At 33.6% G+C, this 20,715-nt stretch overlaps 1 protein-coding gene across 1 annotated transcript in view; it reads right to left on the minus strand.

Moving 5' to 3' along the window:
• Positions 1 to 18,384, minus strand: part of PPP1R3A (protein phosphatase 1 regulatory subunit 3A) — a 42,429-nt gene extending 24,045 nt beyond the window's left edge. Inside the window, exon 1 of the mRNA XM_003261214.2 lies at positions 17,540 to 18,384. Within this exon, the coding sequence (XP_003261262.1) occupies positions 17,540 to 18,375 (836 nt within the window). The 5' untranslated portion in view covers positions 18,376 to 18,384. The remainder of the gene's footprint in view (positions 1 to 17,539) is intronic.
• Between the last annotated feature and the right edge of the window lie 2,331 nt (positions 18,385 to 20,715).

A 20,715-nucleotide genomic window follows, 5' to 3' on the forward strand; every position in this document is an offset into this window, starting at 1 on the left:
CTAATTTTATAAAAAATATTTTCTAAGTACTAATTTACATAAACTTATCCAGCTTGCACAGTACTAGAAATTAATATTCAAGTTAAGACATTTTGAAACAAAAAATGATAGTTACAATGATTAAGTATTTTTTTTAAATAATGCAGATGTAGAATTTCTTCTTTGAAGAGATTTACTGTAACACAATTCTACTTTCACTGAGAATTAGCAACTGGGTACTTCAGTGGGAGAAGATGAACCTGAAGGATAGAATTTGAAGATCTGGACCGCAAGAAGGCAGCTAGAGTAAAGGTAAAAGGGATCCCCAAAGAGTTCAAAGACAAGCCACCAATTGCATGTGTTCATCCGCACTTTTCCTGCACTCTCTCTCACTGTGGGTAGTGACATTTCTGTGTGAAATAACCCAAAGAGGGTATAGGAGCCCCAAGGAGCATTAAAACCCAATGAAAACAGATGGAGAAGGTCCATTACCTGAACATTTTCCAAACATAGACACCATCCCCCTTCTAAATTAGACTCTCCAACTCTATAGCTGGCCCACGACAGTGTACCTAATATATTGATGAGCAGAAAAAAGCAGGTCATAGTCCAATACACAGGCATTGCATAATTTCACTTCTATTTAAAACATGGCGACAGTGTGTATATACATTTGCATCAACTTAGGAAAAAACCTGGAAGTTTATATTCCAAATTAATTTCTCCTCAATGAAATAAAATTGTGAATGGGTTAAAGTAGGAATGTCACAGAAAAAATTATGAAATAAAGAATGTGTTTTGCTTTTTTCATTTTAATATTCTTAACCCTCCTTGCCAACGATCTTCGTGACAGAACTCTTCCTAACTAAGCAAACTGGTCCAGGGTTAGCTGCGAGTGGTAAGGGGTCATGTGGCAGGACACAGTAGAAAGATCATATGCAGTGGTGTCAAAAGTATTCTTTTCAATTACCCTCAAAACCAACATACTCATTCTGTGACCTCAAAAGGTATTGTAAACCTCTTTAATCCTCTTTCTGCAATTGTCACAATGGAGATAATAACATCAGCCTGACCTACATCACAGGGTTGTTGAAAAAAGATCATAAACAAATGCCACCTTTTGCAAACTATGAGCATCAAAACGGGGATTTTTAAATTTATAACTGAAGTCATTTTGTATATACAATTTTAGTCATAACTTTTAGAAAACAAGAAGCATGTTGTATAACTTGGCTCCTAATTTTAACGATCTTTGTTTTCTTCCTTATCTTTTTCCTGGCCTCTTAATGTTGGAATCTCTGAGAACTCAGTCCTGTTCCTCTTTTCTCTTTGTGTGTGTGTGTTTTTTTTAAGAGATGGAGTCTCACCTTGTCACCCAGGCTGGAGTGGAGGGGCACAATCATTATTCACTGCAGACTCCAACTCCTGAACTCAAGTGATACTCCAGCCTCAGCCTCCCAAGTATATGGGACTATAGGCACAAACCACAGCGCCTGGCCTGTTATCTTCTTTATGTATGATATATTCTTGGTGATAACTTCTAGTCTTACATTTTAATATACCGTTTATAGCCTGAAGACTCCTAAATTTGTACTAGCCCAGAATTCTCTCCCAAATGGCAGACTACATCTAATTGTCCACTCTATATCTCCACTTGGATAAAGACTTACAATGCACTTTAATGCAATCCATGCAGTCAGAGTCAGCTTGCCTCTCTGTGAGCTCTCCGCATCTCCTGCTGTGTTCACCTTCACTCACTCTGCTTTAGCCACACGGGCCTTCTTGCTAGTCTGCAAACATTCCTGTTCACTCCCTTCTTAGAGAATTTGTACCGGGTGGTTCCTTCAGCATAGAACAGAGTCGTCACTGACTCTTTTCAAGTCTCTGATCAATTGTCACCTTCTCGATGAAGTGCATTCTTTTGAGAAAGTGAAGGAAGAACACTCATTCTGCTTATGCTTCTCAATTGCATTTATCTGGTAACTTTAGTTGTTCTTTATACTTATAACTTATTATTAGTTTTCTCTCCATTAGGATGTAAGCTACATAAGAATAGCATTGTCTTTTTGCTAATGTATCCTCAGTGCTTAGAACAATATTGGCACATAGTATGTTTTCAATAATATTTATTGAATGACTGATGGTCCTTCATCATTCATTTCTTCCAGTCACTGATTTTTTTTTTACTTTCCATCAATACACAAGCTAAGAGCATAGTAAGAGTTTTGCTAGATATTTGTGTATTTTTTTCTTTAATGTTAACCAAGATCCATACCCTCTCAACCTTGAAGTCACTGGTATTACAGAAGAAACCATAGTAGAGTAGTTCCCATATATCCATCTAAGAGGATAAAGATTGAGGTGCCTAGATTAATCCTTTTCACTAGGTAAAAGTGTAAACTTTAGATTTTGAAGGAATAATTTGGATTAAACTAATTACAATAAGAAAGTTCCCTTAAGCACCACCAGAGTAGTAAGAAGAATCACCCATGAAATAGGTATAGAAATAGCTAAAATCTGTGCAATATGTATCTTATTTATATAAAAAATGACCTATAGAAGAATTGAGTACTTAATATTGATAATGGGAAAAGGATGAAACCCATGTTTTAAACATAGCAACATGTATAGACAAGTAAATAAAAATGCTTATGAACACAGAAACAATTATTTAAACTATGACGTCCCCAAAATATGCCCTGTAAGTATCATGGTGTTCATAAATTCCTTCAGCAGAAGGCAATGAAGGACCATTCATATAACATCATCAATGCAAAACCTCTAAGGAGAAAAAAGTTGGGAAATCATACTCAATACGATTACATTCAATTCTCTTCCTTACAGTTAGCAAACTGAATCATACATTTTTCTCCATTCTAATGTGCCCTCCAAACTCTTTCTGGATTAATATAACCCAAAATACTTTGTTCTTGAGCATAGGGACTAAAGCACAAAATCTTCAGCCTAGCAAGACTGTACAACTCTTTTTCAATCTTGCTTTTCAAGATTGACTCCCACAATTCCTTTCATTTCAGGCAGTGTGATTAATAACATCTTCAACTTACTTTCTGTACATTCATCTCCATAAGTATATTTATACTGTATGTAAATGTTCTTCTGTTCATTCTCCACCTTCACAAATTTTACCATTTGCAGGTCAAATTCAATTCCTCTGTGGTGCTGTCTCTAATCGTGGTAGCCTGCAGTATAATCGTTTTTCTAATGCCTATTGCTCTTTATCTCCTATGAATTCGTCCAAGTATGTTTCACTCTATTTGGTAAATACCATGTCGATAGCTAACTTCTCATGTGTACAAATATTATCACTAAACCAAATCTTTGCTTAGAGATAGAAGCTACCTAAAAGAGTTCTATGTAAAATAGGGACTATAAATTCTTTATGAATAATTAGTTTATCGAAGCACTATGCCTCAGAGCTATAGGGAGTTAAAGACCTTAAATCCCAAACCCAGCTTTGCCTGTTATATATTTCCTGGACTTGATCAAATAAATCTCCTTTGACAAATTTCTTCTTATGTGAAATGGGACTGGCTCTGCTTACTACAATGTAACTGTGAAGTAATGGGAGATAATGTTATATCACCTAAGAAGTCATAATAGAGAGATTTAAAAAATATAATTTTATGTAATAGCAAATTCTAAATTGATGAAGAACAAGCTAACTTATTAACATGGTAAAAACACCATAAATCTCAAGTTCTCAATACACTACAGTTCATTATACACAAGATGAGATTCTTACCTGGTTTTGTAGCCAAGTTCTAACAAATGTTACAGACCCTCAAATACAAAATTAAAAGAATAAAAGGAAATTGGTCCAAAATCATCTTAAGTGGTCAAAGAATTACCCAGAAATTGAGGAAATACAATATAGTTATGTATATAGTATGTATATAGTATATAGTATGTATATAGTATGTATATATAGTTATGTATATAGGAAATGTATATAGGAAATACAAAATAGTTATGTCAGCAAAATTATATAAAGGGTTTCAAAAATTAATTGCTTCATAAGTCACAGTTTGTACAGACAACTATATTCTATTGTACTAAAAACAGTATCCCTCCATATTGTTCAGTCAACAGCTAATTCTTTCTCAAAAATATGTTTAATTCAATCTCACAATGTTTTCACTGGGACCCATATTTGTATATTGAAGCTAATAGGAAAACAACAAAATGTATCAATAAAATTTTACCTTTTAGCTACTTTCACTAAAACAATTATTCTGAGAAAGTGGAAAATAAAATACTTACAAATACCATGTATTACCTACCTCCATAACACATTTTTACTTTGGGTGGAGACTTCAGGTTTTGTACAATGAAGTTCGCAAGAGTATTAGGAAAAATTATACTAGAATTCTTAATGAAAACTATGAGGATTAAAGGTAGTAATGTAAGAATTAATTGATGTATAATAGATGGATTACTTTTGCTATATAAAATACATAATTATTTAGACTTCAGCTTAATTTCCTAAAATATGTTTCCAATTGTCATAAAAATACTATAATTTTAAGAGTTATGAGTGTTATAATATGCCTGATAGTACAATTCTGTTTGAGTTTGTCAATATTTTCACAAAATATTTAAAATGTTTTGTATTCAGTAAAATCAGCAATCAGCTACAAACTAAAAATTCCCATTGCTTAAAGTTTACAAAAGTAAAAGCCCTTGCCTACAAGAATCAATGCAACTAGACCCCTCTGTTACACAGTTTAAAATATTTATATACAGGAATATGGGAATTGTTTCTATTCTTCCTGTAACTTTTCTATAAATCTAAAATTTTATCAAAAATCATTTTTAAAAACCTTTTAAGTAGTATACAGTAGAGTGTAGCAGACACATCACACTAAATTTTTGTAGGTCTTGAGTTTAAACATTTAGACGCATTGCATTACTCTTACTGGTTCTAGGTTTTTGTTTTGCTCTGTTTCATTTAGGGAAGGACCAAGACTCTGCAATCTCAAGATAGAAATGTCAGTGGAATACAACCAGTAGAATGTCTAGGGATGCCAGCATCAGTGAGGACCACATAAGCGTCAGCACTAATATGAGCAGTGGCCCTGTCAAGAAGAAAAAGGTAAGTAAATCATTTCTGATCAGTGAACATAGAATTTCTACCTTTGTTCTTTTGTTATTCAGCCTATTGGATGTTTCTTGTTCTGGTCCCACTGGTATGAATCATAAAGAAGGCCAAAGGCTGACCAATAAATATTTCTTTTGAGATGTTAGAATTACTTGAACTTATAGAAAAGTAAAATTATGATGGCGCAATTAATCATTTATTTAGAAGTCATAGAAAAGAGGAAAGTGTTGAACAATTAGAGTATGCTGTAGGAGATTATATTATTTCTCAATTCAATTTTTCGTTGATATCCTTGTAACTGAAAGAAACCATCTAAATTTAGACTGTCTACAAGATGTTACAATGATTAATGTGTTCAATTATCTATTAATTTTTATTCAATTTAGACAACAAACATGTAGTTATTGCAGGGACAAATCCCCTTCTATCTGTTGTTTTTAACATATATAAATATAGTCTTTGTATATTCTACTGCATTCTTAATTTTTAAAATAATTTGTATTTTTGATCAAAGGAACAATCATCACCGCCATGGCCATATAATATAATATGGATGTAGAATAGGAGTTGGCAAAGGTAAATCAGGTATGATATTAAAGTTTCTTATTTGAATGATAGGAATGATGACTATGACTTAAACAAAATATAAAATATAAGATGAAGAAATAGGATCGGGGGATAAATGTAACTTTGACTTGGGACACAAAGTAATTTGCAACTTGGAGATCCAGATGGAGATGTATAGGGGGCATCTGATTTTTAAAAATCATGAAAACAATAAATGCATTCATCATTTGAACTATAATAAACATAATTCATTATTTAACTATTCAGAAGTCTTTTTGGATTTTATTATGCCTCAGAGTTATCTATGAGAAAACTATTTGCCATTAATAGTTTTTCAAAGGTTTTTTTTAGTCACATGGGGACTAATACTTAGACTAATATACCATTCCCGACCTCAAAGAACTTGGGAAAAAGGTCACACGTACAAGTTCTTAAGTGCAGAAATAGGTAATATTTAACATTTACCAGATGAATGATGTAGGCATTAAATGCTGAGCCTAGAGAAAGGAAGGATCTGGATAAATTAGAGACGTTAGGAAAGCCTCAAGTAAGAGGGAAAATCAAACTGGTTCTTGTGGAAGGTGGAAATGGAATAGAAAGAGACAAGGAAAAAAATGTTTTCAAAGCAAGCAAGTGGCTTGAATAGAAACAGTGAACACAAGTGGAAGAGCTAGTGTCTGCATAACAGAAAGCTCTAAAAACATCTTTTGGCTGTATTCATGTTTACCTGTAAGTCAGAATCTTTTATTATTAATAGAATTGTTAAACCCCATAATGTATTATTTTTATCACTACTGCGCATGAATAGCATCAGAAACCAGGAAAGTCCTATTACAATCACATTGTATTCATAAATTTGGAGGAGCTTTCTAAATATTTACATTTCAGCATATTGAGGGTATACTACTTTACTGAGATTTAATATCCTTTACTGTTCACAAATGGCTACCTAATGAGGCAGCATTAGTAGTGAAGGGGAAGGTGGTTTTGACATCAAAAGCGGCTGTAATTCCAGTTTCATCAAGAGTTACCTTGAAAAGTCTGAGTTTCAGTTTCTTCATCTATAACTACCTCGTGGGATTAAGGGAATACATTTCCGGAATTTAACCAAAAAAAATCAACATATTTGTTCCCATCACCCTGCCTATATTATGGCCAGCAAGATGTAGTTTCGTAATTGTTTTTTTTTTAAATGGTGTAAGTGTAATAAATGACCTTTGAAAGTAGCCTAAGAATTAACTGAAGTGTTTTACAATAAAATAATTTTTGAATTTTTCACAAGGGAATAAAACTACTTATTAAAATATAAAAATTATGAATGATAAAATATAATGTTATGGTTTGAAAAAAAATAGACCACACCTGGAGGCTGCCTAGAAATGCCACCATTGTAAACATGCTGACTAAACAGATATAGAGGGCAGTGTGGCAAAGGTTCTATTTCTTCCAGACACAAAAATATCTGGTAAGTCTTTTGCTAGGTATTAATTTCTTCGCCTATAAATAAATTGCATCAGATGTAATAGTGACAAACAGCAAACTTTTTATTTAGAAAAAGTTGTGCTCTAGAATTAGCTTTTTCATGGGAAAATGTTACTAGAAATACTGGTAAATTAAAGAAAGTAAAAACAGTAATCAGAGGTCAAAGCAAGTTCCATAATATGGATAGAGTAGCACTAGGGGTCCTGTTGAACTAAATGGGTTTTATGAGATTTGCAAGCAAATGCCTTGAATGTTCACATAATTGCCAACGTCTAAAAACTCGGTTTACCAACATTAACTTGGAATGAGATATTACTGATATAGAAAATATAAAATACCAGTTAACATACGAACTCTCTGAAGAATGTCTTTATTATAGGGATTACACACACACATAAGAAAGAGATCAGGTTAAGTGAAAAGCTCATGTGTGTGCACACGTGTGTGTGTGTGTGTGTGTGTGTGTATTTTTTCCACAGAAAAAAGCGGTGCATCAAGGATGAGTTGAGTGTAACTGGGCAGTATTACACTGCTCCCCACGTTTAATTTCCTAAATAATCAACTGGAATGGCTGTACCAATATTCTGTATATATTCATTGATAGAATAGCTTTTAGTTAAAATTATACATACACACAAAGTCAAGAAATTTAGCATATATTCAAATATTTTCTGCTTGTAGACACAATATTAACCTTTTTAAAACAAAGGGATACAATGTAAACCAATTTAAATTTCACTGGGTCTAAACTGCATTTTATTTTTATAAATTTATTCAACATTTGTTTTCCAGACACACTCCTAGATGTTATTGTAGCACTATTCACAATAGCAAAGTCATGGAATGAAACTAAGTGTCCATTGAGGGTGGATTATATAAAGAAAAAGTATATATACACTATGGAATACAATGCATCCCTTAAAAATAATGAAATTATGTCCTTCGCAACAACATGGATCCAACTGGAGGCCATTATTCTAAGTGAATTAACATAGAAACAGAAACTCAAATACTGCATGTTCTCACTTACAAGTGAGAGATAAATAATTGGTACATACGGCCATAAAGATGGAAACAATAGACACGGGGGACGATAGAATTGTGAAGAGAAAGAGGGGAGCAAGGTTTGAAAAACCACCTCATGGTTACTACATTTACGATATGAGTAATGGAAGTCCAAACCCCAGCCTTATGCAATAAACCCATGTAACAAACCTGCACACACCTTTGAATCTAAAATAAAATAAAAATGTAAAAAAGAAATTAATAATGGCTAAAAAGTTATGTTCAGCATCTTATTTATACAGTTACATTCTGGAAAGAAATGTTATTTTAAAATTAGGTATCTAGAAAATAGTGTAACTTTAATTCTTAATTGCTCATTATTTGTCCAGTTTTCAAGAATTCTAATATAGCTATCTTTTTAGGTAAGATAGAAGAATAAATCTTCTGAAGTACTTTTAACTTTCTAATTTTATAAAATAAAGTTTCCTTTCCTTCTCTGACTCCCAGAGGAAATACTGTAATAATAGTACCTCCAACACTGAGAATTCAAACAAAGAAGGCAGGACTTGGAGAGCGTCTTAGTTAAACTACTGTTGACCAACTGGGCTATTCCTGATCCATCAGTATTGGCAATGTATGGTCCTGGTAATAGTGATATCATTCACCCCTTATGAGAATTCAGTTGATGATGGGGTTTTTTCTTCTCTGGCATATGCATTAAAACACTACAAACTTGTTTTCTAGTTAACTAATTCAGACCTCAAGGGAAAAACAAAGTTATTGAGGTTATTTGACATGGAAAATACAAGTCTGGGAGAGAAACAATATAATTTTGCTTGATTTTAATGTATAAGGATAGGGATTCCAACATTTAATTCAACTAAAAGAGTAAATAAATGACTAAAGACAGAACAATATAAGTGGCTACATTAAAGTCATGGAACTTTTCTGATAGAACAAATTAATGAAGAACATAATCTTCCCAAGAGATACGTATTAGTTTGTTCTCACACTGCTAATAAAGAGATACCTGGTATCTCTAAGACTAGGTAACTTAAAAAGGAAAGAGGTTTAATGTACTTACAGTTCCACTTGGCTGGGGAGGCCTCACAATCATGACGGAAGACAAAGGAGAAGCGAAGGCACGTCTTACATGACAGCAGGCAAGAGAGCTTGTGCAGGTGAATTCCCATTATAAAAAACCATCAGATCTCACGAGATTTATTCACTACCACGAGAACAGTATGGGGGAAATCGCCCCAGGTGGAGATAATTGAATCAAACCCATTATTCAATTATCTCCACCTGGCCCCACCCTTAACACGTGGGGCTTATTACAATTCAAGGTAAGATTTGGATGAGGACACAGCCAAACCGTATCAAGATGATTAAGAAGAAACTATATAACAATTTAACCTGAGTGTTTTCTGAATACTGCTAAAAGCAAAGGATAGAATTAGATGGTCTCTTCTACAAAAGGATTCAACATAAACTGTTCAGAAATCAAGTACTGTATTAAGATTGGAAACAATAATTTTAACTATATTTACACTAAATACAATAAACACAATAATCTTATGCACCTACTTAAGATTATATGTAAACAATATAATCTATTTTCTGCTGCAGCTAAATGTGACTTTTTAAAACTTCAATTTTTCTATTGGTAAGTACTTACAAGATTTAAGTTGTTTTAACATATTATAAAATTATTTATAAATATTAATCTTCAAAAGGTGAGGTTGATAGACTATATTTTGTATTTCAAATATAGTTTGTGAAATGAAATTTATCTTAGCAATTCTATGTGATTTGTAATTGTGTTAACACATCCACAGTAATTTTTAAAAATGAAAATCAGCTGGAGGTTATTCATACAGCTTTAGAGTCAATAGGTTAGGTTTGTACCATGGCTTAATTCTCCAAATACCACGGCTGGTATTCTGATGGTGTCAATGGGCTAAGAAATGTTTTCACATAATTAGGAAAAGCATTTTCACTATTCAGTATAATTTACAAATATCAATGGGGAGGGTACTTGAATCCTTTTTACTACTGCAAATTTCAAAAGGTGTAAATAAAAATCAAAACCATGACTACACATAGGACAACTATTACAATATTAAAATTCAATTTATAGTTGTGACTTGAATAGTGCTGATGTACAACACAGACAGATCATTTTCAGAGTAACTTGGTGTGGAGGGAATTTTAGAATTTCCTAAGACAGGTTTGTTTAATTGGTCTCTGTCCCTGAGCAATGCAGTATAACAGTTAAATTTAGCAACTTCCTTGTTTTCATCTTTTTATCATAAGTTCTTTAAACAGCAGGATTGCATGATTAAGGCTTCAAAACCAGCTGTTATTTTTATTTAACAGATAATAACACTACCATGCTAGTTAACCTAGTAAAGCTATTGAAGCAGCAGAATGGACACCGGCAAAGATTTGAGAGATAATACTCTGAAAAGAGATATATTCCTTTTCGTATAGTTTTGGGGTACACAGAATGCTTTAAAACAGAGGAATGACCGAAATTTGATGTTGCATAATATATTTTCTTAGAAGAAGAGAATTATATAAACTTCAATTTCGTCTTCTATTCATAGGCATAAAGGGATAATAAGGTGAATTGTGTGCAATCAACTCAGTTATTTAGTCCAAAAGAACCATCTTCAGAAGAGCTATCTTAAGAAAAAACATGTCCTCAGTTTCCAATTTATGAACAGGTGATGTTCCAAAGTTTTTTTTTTTTTGTGACCCAGAAGTTGCTAAAATTTGGAAATCATTTTCCCATAGAAGCAATGCTATAAATACTCGTCTCCCTGGCTAGTCCCCCAAGACTTATTGAACCATAACGTGATTAATTTTGAAACTATTTGTTTTAGCCTGGGTCCTGGTAGCAGGAATGATAATGAGGGAAAACAGCATTTCTCCGTTAATCTTGGGCATAGTACTAGCCATACACAAGATTGGAAAATGTGGAATTTATCACCAATGTCATTAATACTACCATTTTGAGTATCTACAAAATGTCAGCAACTGGAATAGATGCTTGTATGTGTTAGCTAATGTATTCCTCATAGCAACTCTGCCAAGTAGAAATTATTATCCCTATTTTACACTTGAATAAAATAGATACAAAATATAATTTATCCAAGTACAAGCAGATAGTAATTAGTTAGAATTAAAGCCTCAAGGCCTTGCCTTACTTTAAAGCTCTTGCTGTTTCCATTATGCTTCAATGTTTTTGGAATTCTCCACCCTCCATATACACATGTACTCCAGACCCCATGAGTCTTATACTACTATGGAACCCTATCACAACGTACTTAAATCTACCTTGTATTCTGTAGTGCTCTCTGCTCTAAAATCAGACATTTCCATTTTCTCAATCCAAACTCAAAGTGCCTCCGTGCAACTGACCTCAATGAGTATAAGTTTGAAATAGCTCCTGCCACGCTCGAGGGGTCTGCATTTAAGAAGGAAAATCTCATACATGTGTGTGCATGTGTACATACATATATAAACATACAACACACACACACATATATATATACACAAACACATATATGTAAATTTTAGGCAGGGTTACAAAATGAGGTGTCAGATTATAGAGGATTTTTTAAGTTTGATAGGGCCCTGGGCAATCGGATCCACTTCAGATATCTGCCCTTGAGGTCTTTTCCCCTGCGTTATTTCCTGCTGAGGGGTAGGGGTAAAAACCTGGAATAGGGATGAGAGTCACAGTTAGCAGAAGTGGAGGAAGGTGAAAAACTAAGTTGGCCTACTTCGTAACGGTGCCATCTTTTTTTTCTTCCTTTTTTCTTTTTTTTTTTTTTTTTTTTTTTTTTTTGCCAAGAGCATTTTTGGCTCAGAAATAGTGGGCCCTGCTTTATTTTTACAGGCCACAGATGGGCTTCAGGTGGGGAGGGACAGGATCTCAGAGATCCCAGAGGATCCATTTGAGGCATGGCATTCATAGTGACTCCTTTCAGCCACAGCATGAGAGACACCCCGAAGGAGGATACCCTTTTGTTCCTCTTCTCCCAGAAAAGTTTCAAAACCACTCTAGGGAAAGTCTAGGATGGGGTATGGATTTCCACAAAACCAGGAAACCACGAAGCCTTGGTGGACCTCCAAGGAAACTCGAAGCCAGTTGGCGCCTCGCTGTCAACCAGCTGGCTGCTTCCAAACACCCTCCTGATGGGCCCTGCACAGCTGTGTTTTATGTTTCCACGTGGCCTTGCCAGAGGTCCCTCCTTAAACAGACCCAGCTTCTACAATTAGTGTGGACTCAAAACGAGTTAGTTATGGCATACATGAGGTCCCAAAGGCCTCCTGGGGCTATTTACACCTCTTTGGAATATTTCCAGGACCCCAGATTATACTGTACGTGTAAATTAAGGAAGTCTCACAATCCAACAGCTCTGACTGAAACACACAATGTAGCCATATCTTAGACCCCATTTCCCAATGCTTTTCTTGGCCTCATTATCACAATTTTACCACCCTGAAAGATAAACCCTCTGTATTCTTAAAATTATGTTTTAGAAAGGAGTTCTCCCTTTCCTATTCCTGAACGTACCTGGTTTTTTTCCTACAGTACAAAAATTAAGGACTAATCAATTTTCTTCTTTGGCATTAAAGTCATTTAGGACTTTATTTGCATTCACCTGGCCAAGTTAGAAATACCATCAAACACCTATATCATGCAGTTTCTTTACTTAAAATAATAAATTGGTTTCACTTAATAAAATACAAAACCAGATGAACTCAACCGGTGTACCCAGCCATTAGGAACATACATTTAGCAAGCAGTGGGGAAAAAAAGCCAAGACGCTGAGAAGGGAGACCACCCCCCAGGCCAGTAAGTACACAATGTCAGCTCTAGGTCACATATTCTAGAAAACTTCAAGTGGAAATAATTCTTATTTCATTTTTTATCTATGGCTTCTACTGTATACCCAGAGAATCTGAACTTGGTTTTGGTGTTTTCTCTCTCCCCTTCATTTCTCTCTGCTTTTCAAGGCCTTCTCCCTTGGGGCCTCTTGTCTTCACAGGCACCTGTCTCCAGCCACATTTCTCAGTTAGATACTGCTGCCTAACAACTCAGAACCTGACATACAGTTCTTTAGTAAACATTTGTTGAATAAGTTTTGGAGCCTGAAACAAGGAAACCTATGATGTATGGAGAAATAATGCAAGTTCAAGAGTCAGGACATTAGCTGAACAAGATTTGATAATAATAGGGACAATTGTGATGAAGGGCTTTTGATGATATCCTTATGTGTGTCTAACATGCTATATTAAAAGCTTTAAGTATATAAACTTATTTTAATCAATGTGACACTAGACATCATGACCCTTATTTGACAGGTGAATAAACTGAGGCTTTGAGCTCTGAAGTAATATGCCCACAGCCACATAGCTACTAACTGTAAACTTTACTGAAATTAATATGCATGTCTGTTCAATCCTAAATGAATGCCTTTTTATCTCTTTTGGTCTAGTTCTTCATTTTTTTCATCTATTAAATGTGGAAATTTTAACATTCACTAAGTTCTCTTGCAGCTTTAAGATAATTCATATATAAAGTGACACATATCTCAAGAAAATTTATAGTTCAATTAGTTTTCCTTGTTGATCAAAATCTTGCAAGAGACAAAGGAATGGCTCTCCAAAGCTAAAAATTTAGAAGCTCTGGAAGGAAAGAGGAGAAGAAATTTGGTGCAGCTTGAGCCTTGCAGTTTTTCAGATACACCTAAAGCTGAAGTTACCATTGCCTTTTTACAGCAGTTAACATTTACTGATAACTTATTATGTGCAGACACTGTGCTAAAAATTTATATGTATTACTTCACCAAAATCTCAACTCCTATGAGATAGAGCTGTGGTTATTCTCAATTAACATACCAGAAAAACAAGCTTAACTTGCCCAAGTTCACACTGCTAGCAAGTAGGAGAGCTTGGATTCAAACTCAGATATCTTTAACTCTGAAGCCTAAAAACTTAACTTTGGGGTTATATTGTTGTGCATGCTATTTTAGCTTATTTGTCTATGTACATTTAATGTGATTTATATCAATGTCATTTTTGTCATTGATTTTAAAATAAAACCCATCAGATATATCAGAAATCTGCTTAGTTTGCTAGCATATGTGGTGATACTTAACAAGTACCTCATGATGCATGCCTTTCGGTGCAATTAAATATCTTTGGGTCACTCTCAACCACATGCCTATGAGTTACAAGCTCTGCCTCCTCCTCTCTCTACATAGTTCTTTCTGTCCAAAGTGTATAGACTATCAGGCATCAAAAGAAAATAGACAACCCACACCAATGTGGAGATTTGCAAACTCTTAACATAAGAAAAATCTCCATAGAGAAAACATAATGCCTGGGTGGGTGATTGACTTAACAGAAATCCTACCTAAATGTATTTCCACATTCGTTCATTCTATACTTATTAGAAGGGATTATTGACACTTTCAGAAGATACAATCTCAGGGACCCTGATAGCAAATTAACTTTTGTATTAAGAATAATTGAAGTTAGCTGTTATTCTCTACACTAGGGCAGCCTGATTTTCATTTTAACTATGATATTACACACTATTACTAATCTATTTGCAGGTATAAAGAAAAAAATAATATATATGTATGTATATGTATATACATATATACGTATATATGTATGTATATGTATATACATATATACGTATATACATATGTATACATACGTATATACACATATACATACATGTGCATATACGTATATACACATACATACATATGTATATATATATTCTATTTTTACCTTCTGAAAGAAATAACCTCCAAATTAAGCTACATAGGAAGTGTAGAAATGCTCAGAAATGACCCATTTAGATTCTGTAACTATTTGGAGAGAGGAGGAGATTTTAGTATCTATAATTTTTTGATCAAATAAGTATTAGTTCATTTTTATTTTAGTCAAGTACATATTTTGTAAAATAACACCAATAAGGTGTGCTGTTTTTCTCTAAACAAACCAAACTCTTCACAATAAAATCCAACTGCAATATTCATTTAGAAATTTGATAATGCTCTCTTGTGTGAGTTTTAGGAATATTTGAAACCTCATTGCATATAAATTATATCATGGAAAAGCTGTATAAATATTCTATTATGGCACATGCTGTTCTAAGGATCTGTCAGGATTTCCTTTATGCACTCCATTTTGAGTGGTATATAAATCAGATGTAAAAATTCATGTTGGACTGAAATTCAGCACAAAATGCCTCCTCCAGAGGCAAATGCTTTTTTCAAAATGTGGTTTGAATTATGTTGGTCATTTTTAAGTTACAGAAGTGCAGAAAATGTATTTGTGGTTTTGAGGGAGAGAGATTTTTTCCATTTTTATAACTCATTAGGAAACTTTACAGGCCTTCAGACCATTTTGTGGTTTAGTTCTTCTCAGGTTTTTCCCCAAAGCAATATTAAAACTTGAATGGTGTCCGCTGTGAATCCAATGATTACTGTTCTGAATACAAATGTATGTGTGGATACATATAGTTCTACATATCTTCAACTAGGAGAAGTTCCAAAAATATTATGACCAAGGTAGAAGATGAGGCCTATCAGTTGGCTAGTCTTTGTCTTGGTATCAGTCAAGTTTGGCCTATCAAAGGAATCAAAGGAATCCCCTATCCAAACCACAATTCAGCAGGTATTGCTTGAATTTTAAAACTGCATTAAATTGCAGAAAAATCCGCTGAGTTCAACACTGCCTCTTTTATGAGCTTTTAGACAATAATGCTGCGCCTTTTCTAAATTTTGTTTTCTCTAACATATAGAGCAAGTTGCAGCGTGTTTAACAGATATCCACTAATGATTATCTCTTTTTAAAGTATTTAATATGTATGTATTTATGCATATAAATTAGTTTGCTAAATAATGTTGAACTTATTTTGTTAGTGTAGCTAATGTGTTAATTTCATAAACATCCAAATTATTATTTTAGCCTATGTAGAGATTATTATTATACTCTCTGTCCTAACAGCATCAGTTAAAATCAAAGAAAGTTTTATTTAGACCAGGAAAGTTGGCCTAATTCATGAAGTTGATTAAGCCAGTATTTCAAATGACTTTAAAGGAAAATGAAAATAAACATAATGTATATGTTTGAATTGCTTCCATCTATACTGCATTTAGTTTATTAATACATTGGAACAATGCATTTAGTGGTTATTATTTATCCTTTAAAGTATATTTTTTTTAAAAATTTCCCAATATAATATCTTATGCTTTGTATTAAATTCCCCTTAGAGAATTAAATCTGGGTGTCTTGATTCCAAAACAGTTCCCTTCCCTATTTCCTATCTTTCCTATTTCCTATATTACACTATTTCTGGTACAGTTACCAAAATCCTTGGGTTTAGGGACAGTTAGGATGGAGCACTCAGAGGATAATCAAACATTTGCCTGTGGCTGAAGCAATGTAGACTTTCCTTCTGGGATACTGAGGAGCAGAAGGGGTCTCACTTCTCCTGAATGTTTTCTCTACTTACCTAGTGTCACAGAAATTAGCCAGCTATGTACTATCGAGACAGCTGAATGCCAGATTTTCTTATTTTTCACATTAACAAGAGAGCAAGGTTACTAATGAGGGGTCACATCCCAAATCTCTAATCTATATAGCTGAATATCCCTATTTATATTTGGGTCATTTTTTGTTCTGCTCCATTGACTTTTACTAAATTATACTAATTTGTGTTCCATAATGTTATTCTTGGTTATAATTAATGAAATTTTGTGTGTAACTCATATATAACTGATGTACTTATGTCCTTCTGTTAATCATTAAGGTCATTTCTTTTATAATTTAAATTAACATGTATCACTTCAAACATCCCTGTATAGCTCAAACAGTTATTAAGAAGTTCTTTGCAGCTTTTGGGAGAAGTTTACAAATTTCTGAGAACTAGATACATATTGAAATATAGTTTTACATTAGTCAAAACTGTTTCAAAGGAAAGCATAGACATTTAAAAACGACTGAAAATAAAAGTACTTTAAATGTCAAAGTAAATAATTTTATATGTGAATAACCTAGATTTCATGGTTTGAACAGGAATAATTTATAACTCATTAGGCAAGTAGTATACACAGTGCACTTCTCTCCCAACCTATTGCATTATAGCCATATTTTTTCTCACATTTGTAGAAAGGATAACACAGTGCTATTATTTGAATAGCTTGGCCTTGTTAAAGCCTGGCACCATTGTTTTTTACATAGCAAGCAGTATATTTTTAAATAGAGTGACTTTCTTACAACACATGAAATAAAGAATGACATAAAAACTTTAAGATTACGAATAATAAAATTTGTAAGATATATACTCACCTTGGTTTTACCTTTAAGCAGCCTTTTATTTGTCTGTTAGGAACTTCCTTCCATGGTTTTACAGGCTCTGGCTCTTGTTCTTTCTTTTGACAAATGAATGTATAATTTGTGCCATTATTATTTGACCAAAATGTACCAACAGAAGTTTCATAACGTATACAAAACTCAACTTTACTGCCATCTTTTTGGTAAGGAGGAACCAATGAAATCTTAAAGGAGAACTGGTCAGTTTCACCATCACATGAATTAGGAACATATTCTGCTAAAATGTCATAATGTGTCTGCCAGTCATCTAAAGACATTCTTACATATACTAACTTCTCAAAAGAAACATTCAAAACTCGAATAATACCCTTGATACTTGTAGACCCAGGAGGAGACTCAGTTGACTCCAGTATTGCTTTCTGTATTTGGAGTTGTTGCATAAGATCTTCTTTTGAAGAAGGCAAGTCAAACAGTGGGGCTAAAACATATTCTTCTGTGTGGAAAATGTCCGTCCCTAAGTCAAAAGTGGTTGAAGCACTCGGTAATTCCCAGCAATCAAATTCTTTAACAGACACGAGATTGAATCCAAAGGAATCAGCAAATGAAACTCTTCTAGTACCTGAAGATGGGGTATCCAGGTATATGTCTTCAGAAGAATCAGAACCTCGTCTACTCGGTTGAGGGGAGAAACCAGGTTTGAAAGTAACTTCTTCATCTTCACAAAGAGAGTCACATAAATTAGGAACTTCTAAAAAATTATCTTTGCTAATCTGACTAGGTACTTCAGAAGGCTCCATTGGGCTCTCTGATATTAAATAAGAGAGAAATGTACAACTAGTAGAGGCTGACATTTGAGATACTGAGGCTTAAAATAAGTATAACGTTACAGTTGACACTGCAAAAAGAAGTCAGCTCTATAAATAGGTCCAATGGCGTGTCAACTATGCTAGCCTGCAACCCTGCTAGCCTCCCTCTAAAGGCCTTGAATATGATAGCATCCATGCTACTCCCGCCAGTATGTTTCAGATTTAACTGGCAGTTTTTAAAGTTGTATTTGTTTATGAGCTAAGTTCCACACAGATATTTTTAAATAATATTCTGCTGTATTGGAAATCCTGGAACTTTAGGATAAAAATATTATTTTAATTAGTTGATGTTAAAAATGAAAATGTGGATTTTTTTAAATAAAATAAAAGTAGTATCACAATACTGAATATGTAGTTTGGACTAAATTAATCCATGGAGCAGGTAAGTGCAAACAGGAAAAGATAAGAACATTTATAGAACTGAAGAGATCCAGAGCCTACTAATAATGACAGCTATCATTTTCAGGGATTTATAAATGTATAGTTTTATTACAAAAGGGTTAAATAGAGGTGCTGAAAGTTCTGAGGAAGGAAACATGATTCAGATGGGGAAGGTATCATTTTAAATAAAGCATGAAGGGCAGGTGGAATTTAGACATGCAAGCTTGGAACAAGGCAGATTGTCCAGGTAGAAGAAATAGCCCGAGCAAAAGCCTAGAACAAGGAAGTAATCAAATTCATTATTTTAAACATTAGTACATTTATTTTAATTAAGCCATGGGAAAATACAGATAAGACACGTGTTACTGACTTGCAAATATAAGTGGGCAAAGGTAAGCCTGACCCAGGACTAATACATTTATGTAGAATAAAATGTTCTTTTGCAAATGGCCATTTTATGCCCACAAAGCAGAAGTTGATACCATCACACCTTGAAATTTGATATGAGTTTTAAAGTATGAACAGCCTGCTTAAACTGTCACATTTTTTTATGTCATAAAACCCAAGTTGGGGGATGATAATTTTGGTAAAAACCTATAAAAATTTTAACTGCACACAATTTGACCCAGAAATGCCCCAGCTAGAAATTTGCTCTATCAGTATGGGAAAGTATACAGAGATAAATACAGATCTATGTTCATAACAGAATTGTGTGTTTAACAATCTCTACAAACCTGTTAAATGTCCCTCTCGAAAGAGCACTGGATAAATAACCCATACAATAGAATGTTTTAGAAGGATAAAGTAGCACTTTATGTGCTAATGTGGAAAGATAACCAAGAAAATGGCTAAGTGAAAAAAAAGAAAATGTGTACAGATATGTGCATAGAAAATTCCTGGAAGGATACAAAAGACAATGTTAGCAGTATTTACTTCTATCCACAGAACTTAAAGATGGCAGAGGAAGGGGGGCTCTATTCATTTTACTTTATGGTCTGCTGTATTGTTTGAAATATTATACATGAGCATGGTTTTCTTGCAAAATATCTATTAATTAAACTGAAAAAATATATAAAGTGTGAAAGGTGATTAGTTTTTCTTTTTAAAAAGAGCCCAATAGCATAATTTCTTTCAAATGAAAACCTCATTAATATGGTATAACTTATTAGGTAATTTGAATTGCATAAAGTAGTGGATGGTGAAATTATTTTCTAAAATTATAAGTGATTAGTGTCTAGAAGGATAAAGAAATGAAATTATTTGAGCTTTATCTCCTCCACATAGCTAGAATGGGTGGTGACCACATGGATTGCTCAAGAATGGGTAATGGCTGTGGAAATGTCTGTGCCTTGCAGATTTGATGACCATAAGTAGCTATGTTTCAAGGTACCTGAAATACATTGCTATGTAGTCAAGGAAATCAGCAACAAAATGCTTTATGGAAATTAGTAAAATAGTTCATATAGCCATGTAAATAATGGGATAATGAAAATTTAAGATATAATAATGTATTAAAATATTTTAACTATCCAGGAGTTAGTTAGCAAAGGAATTGAAATGAAGACCCCTGGGTCCATTTCTTGGCTCTGCTGCTTACTAGCTGGATGACCTTCCGAATGTTACTCAGATGTTCTAACCCACAGTTGCCTTAATTGTCAAAGTACAATGTTAAAAATTAAACAAGATTCTTGTTAAATGTCTAGCACAAAACCTATAGTAATAGCACCAGTCACTATTTTAATTCCGATATATGTTTGTAAAAGGCTGATTTCTAAGATATATCAATAGATAGATGGATAGATATGTAATCTATCTAGCTACAGAGAATTCATATATATCATTAAGAAATGATTTGTAATTTGTTTCATTTTTGTCTTTTTCAAAGGCTATAGTGTGTAACACTTAGCTTTATAAGACATAATATAGCTCTACATTAGAAAATGG

Source organism: Nomascus leucogenys, chromosome 13, assembly GCF_006542625.1.
Source record: "Nomascus leucogenys isolate Asia chromosome 13, Asia_NLE_v1, whole genome shotgun sequence".
In the NCBI taxonomy this organism is placed as follows: Eukaryota; Metazoa; Chordata; class Mammalia; order Primates; family Hylobatidae; genus Nomascus; species Nomascus leucogenys.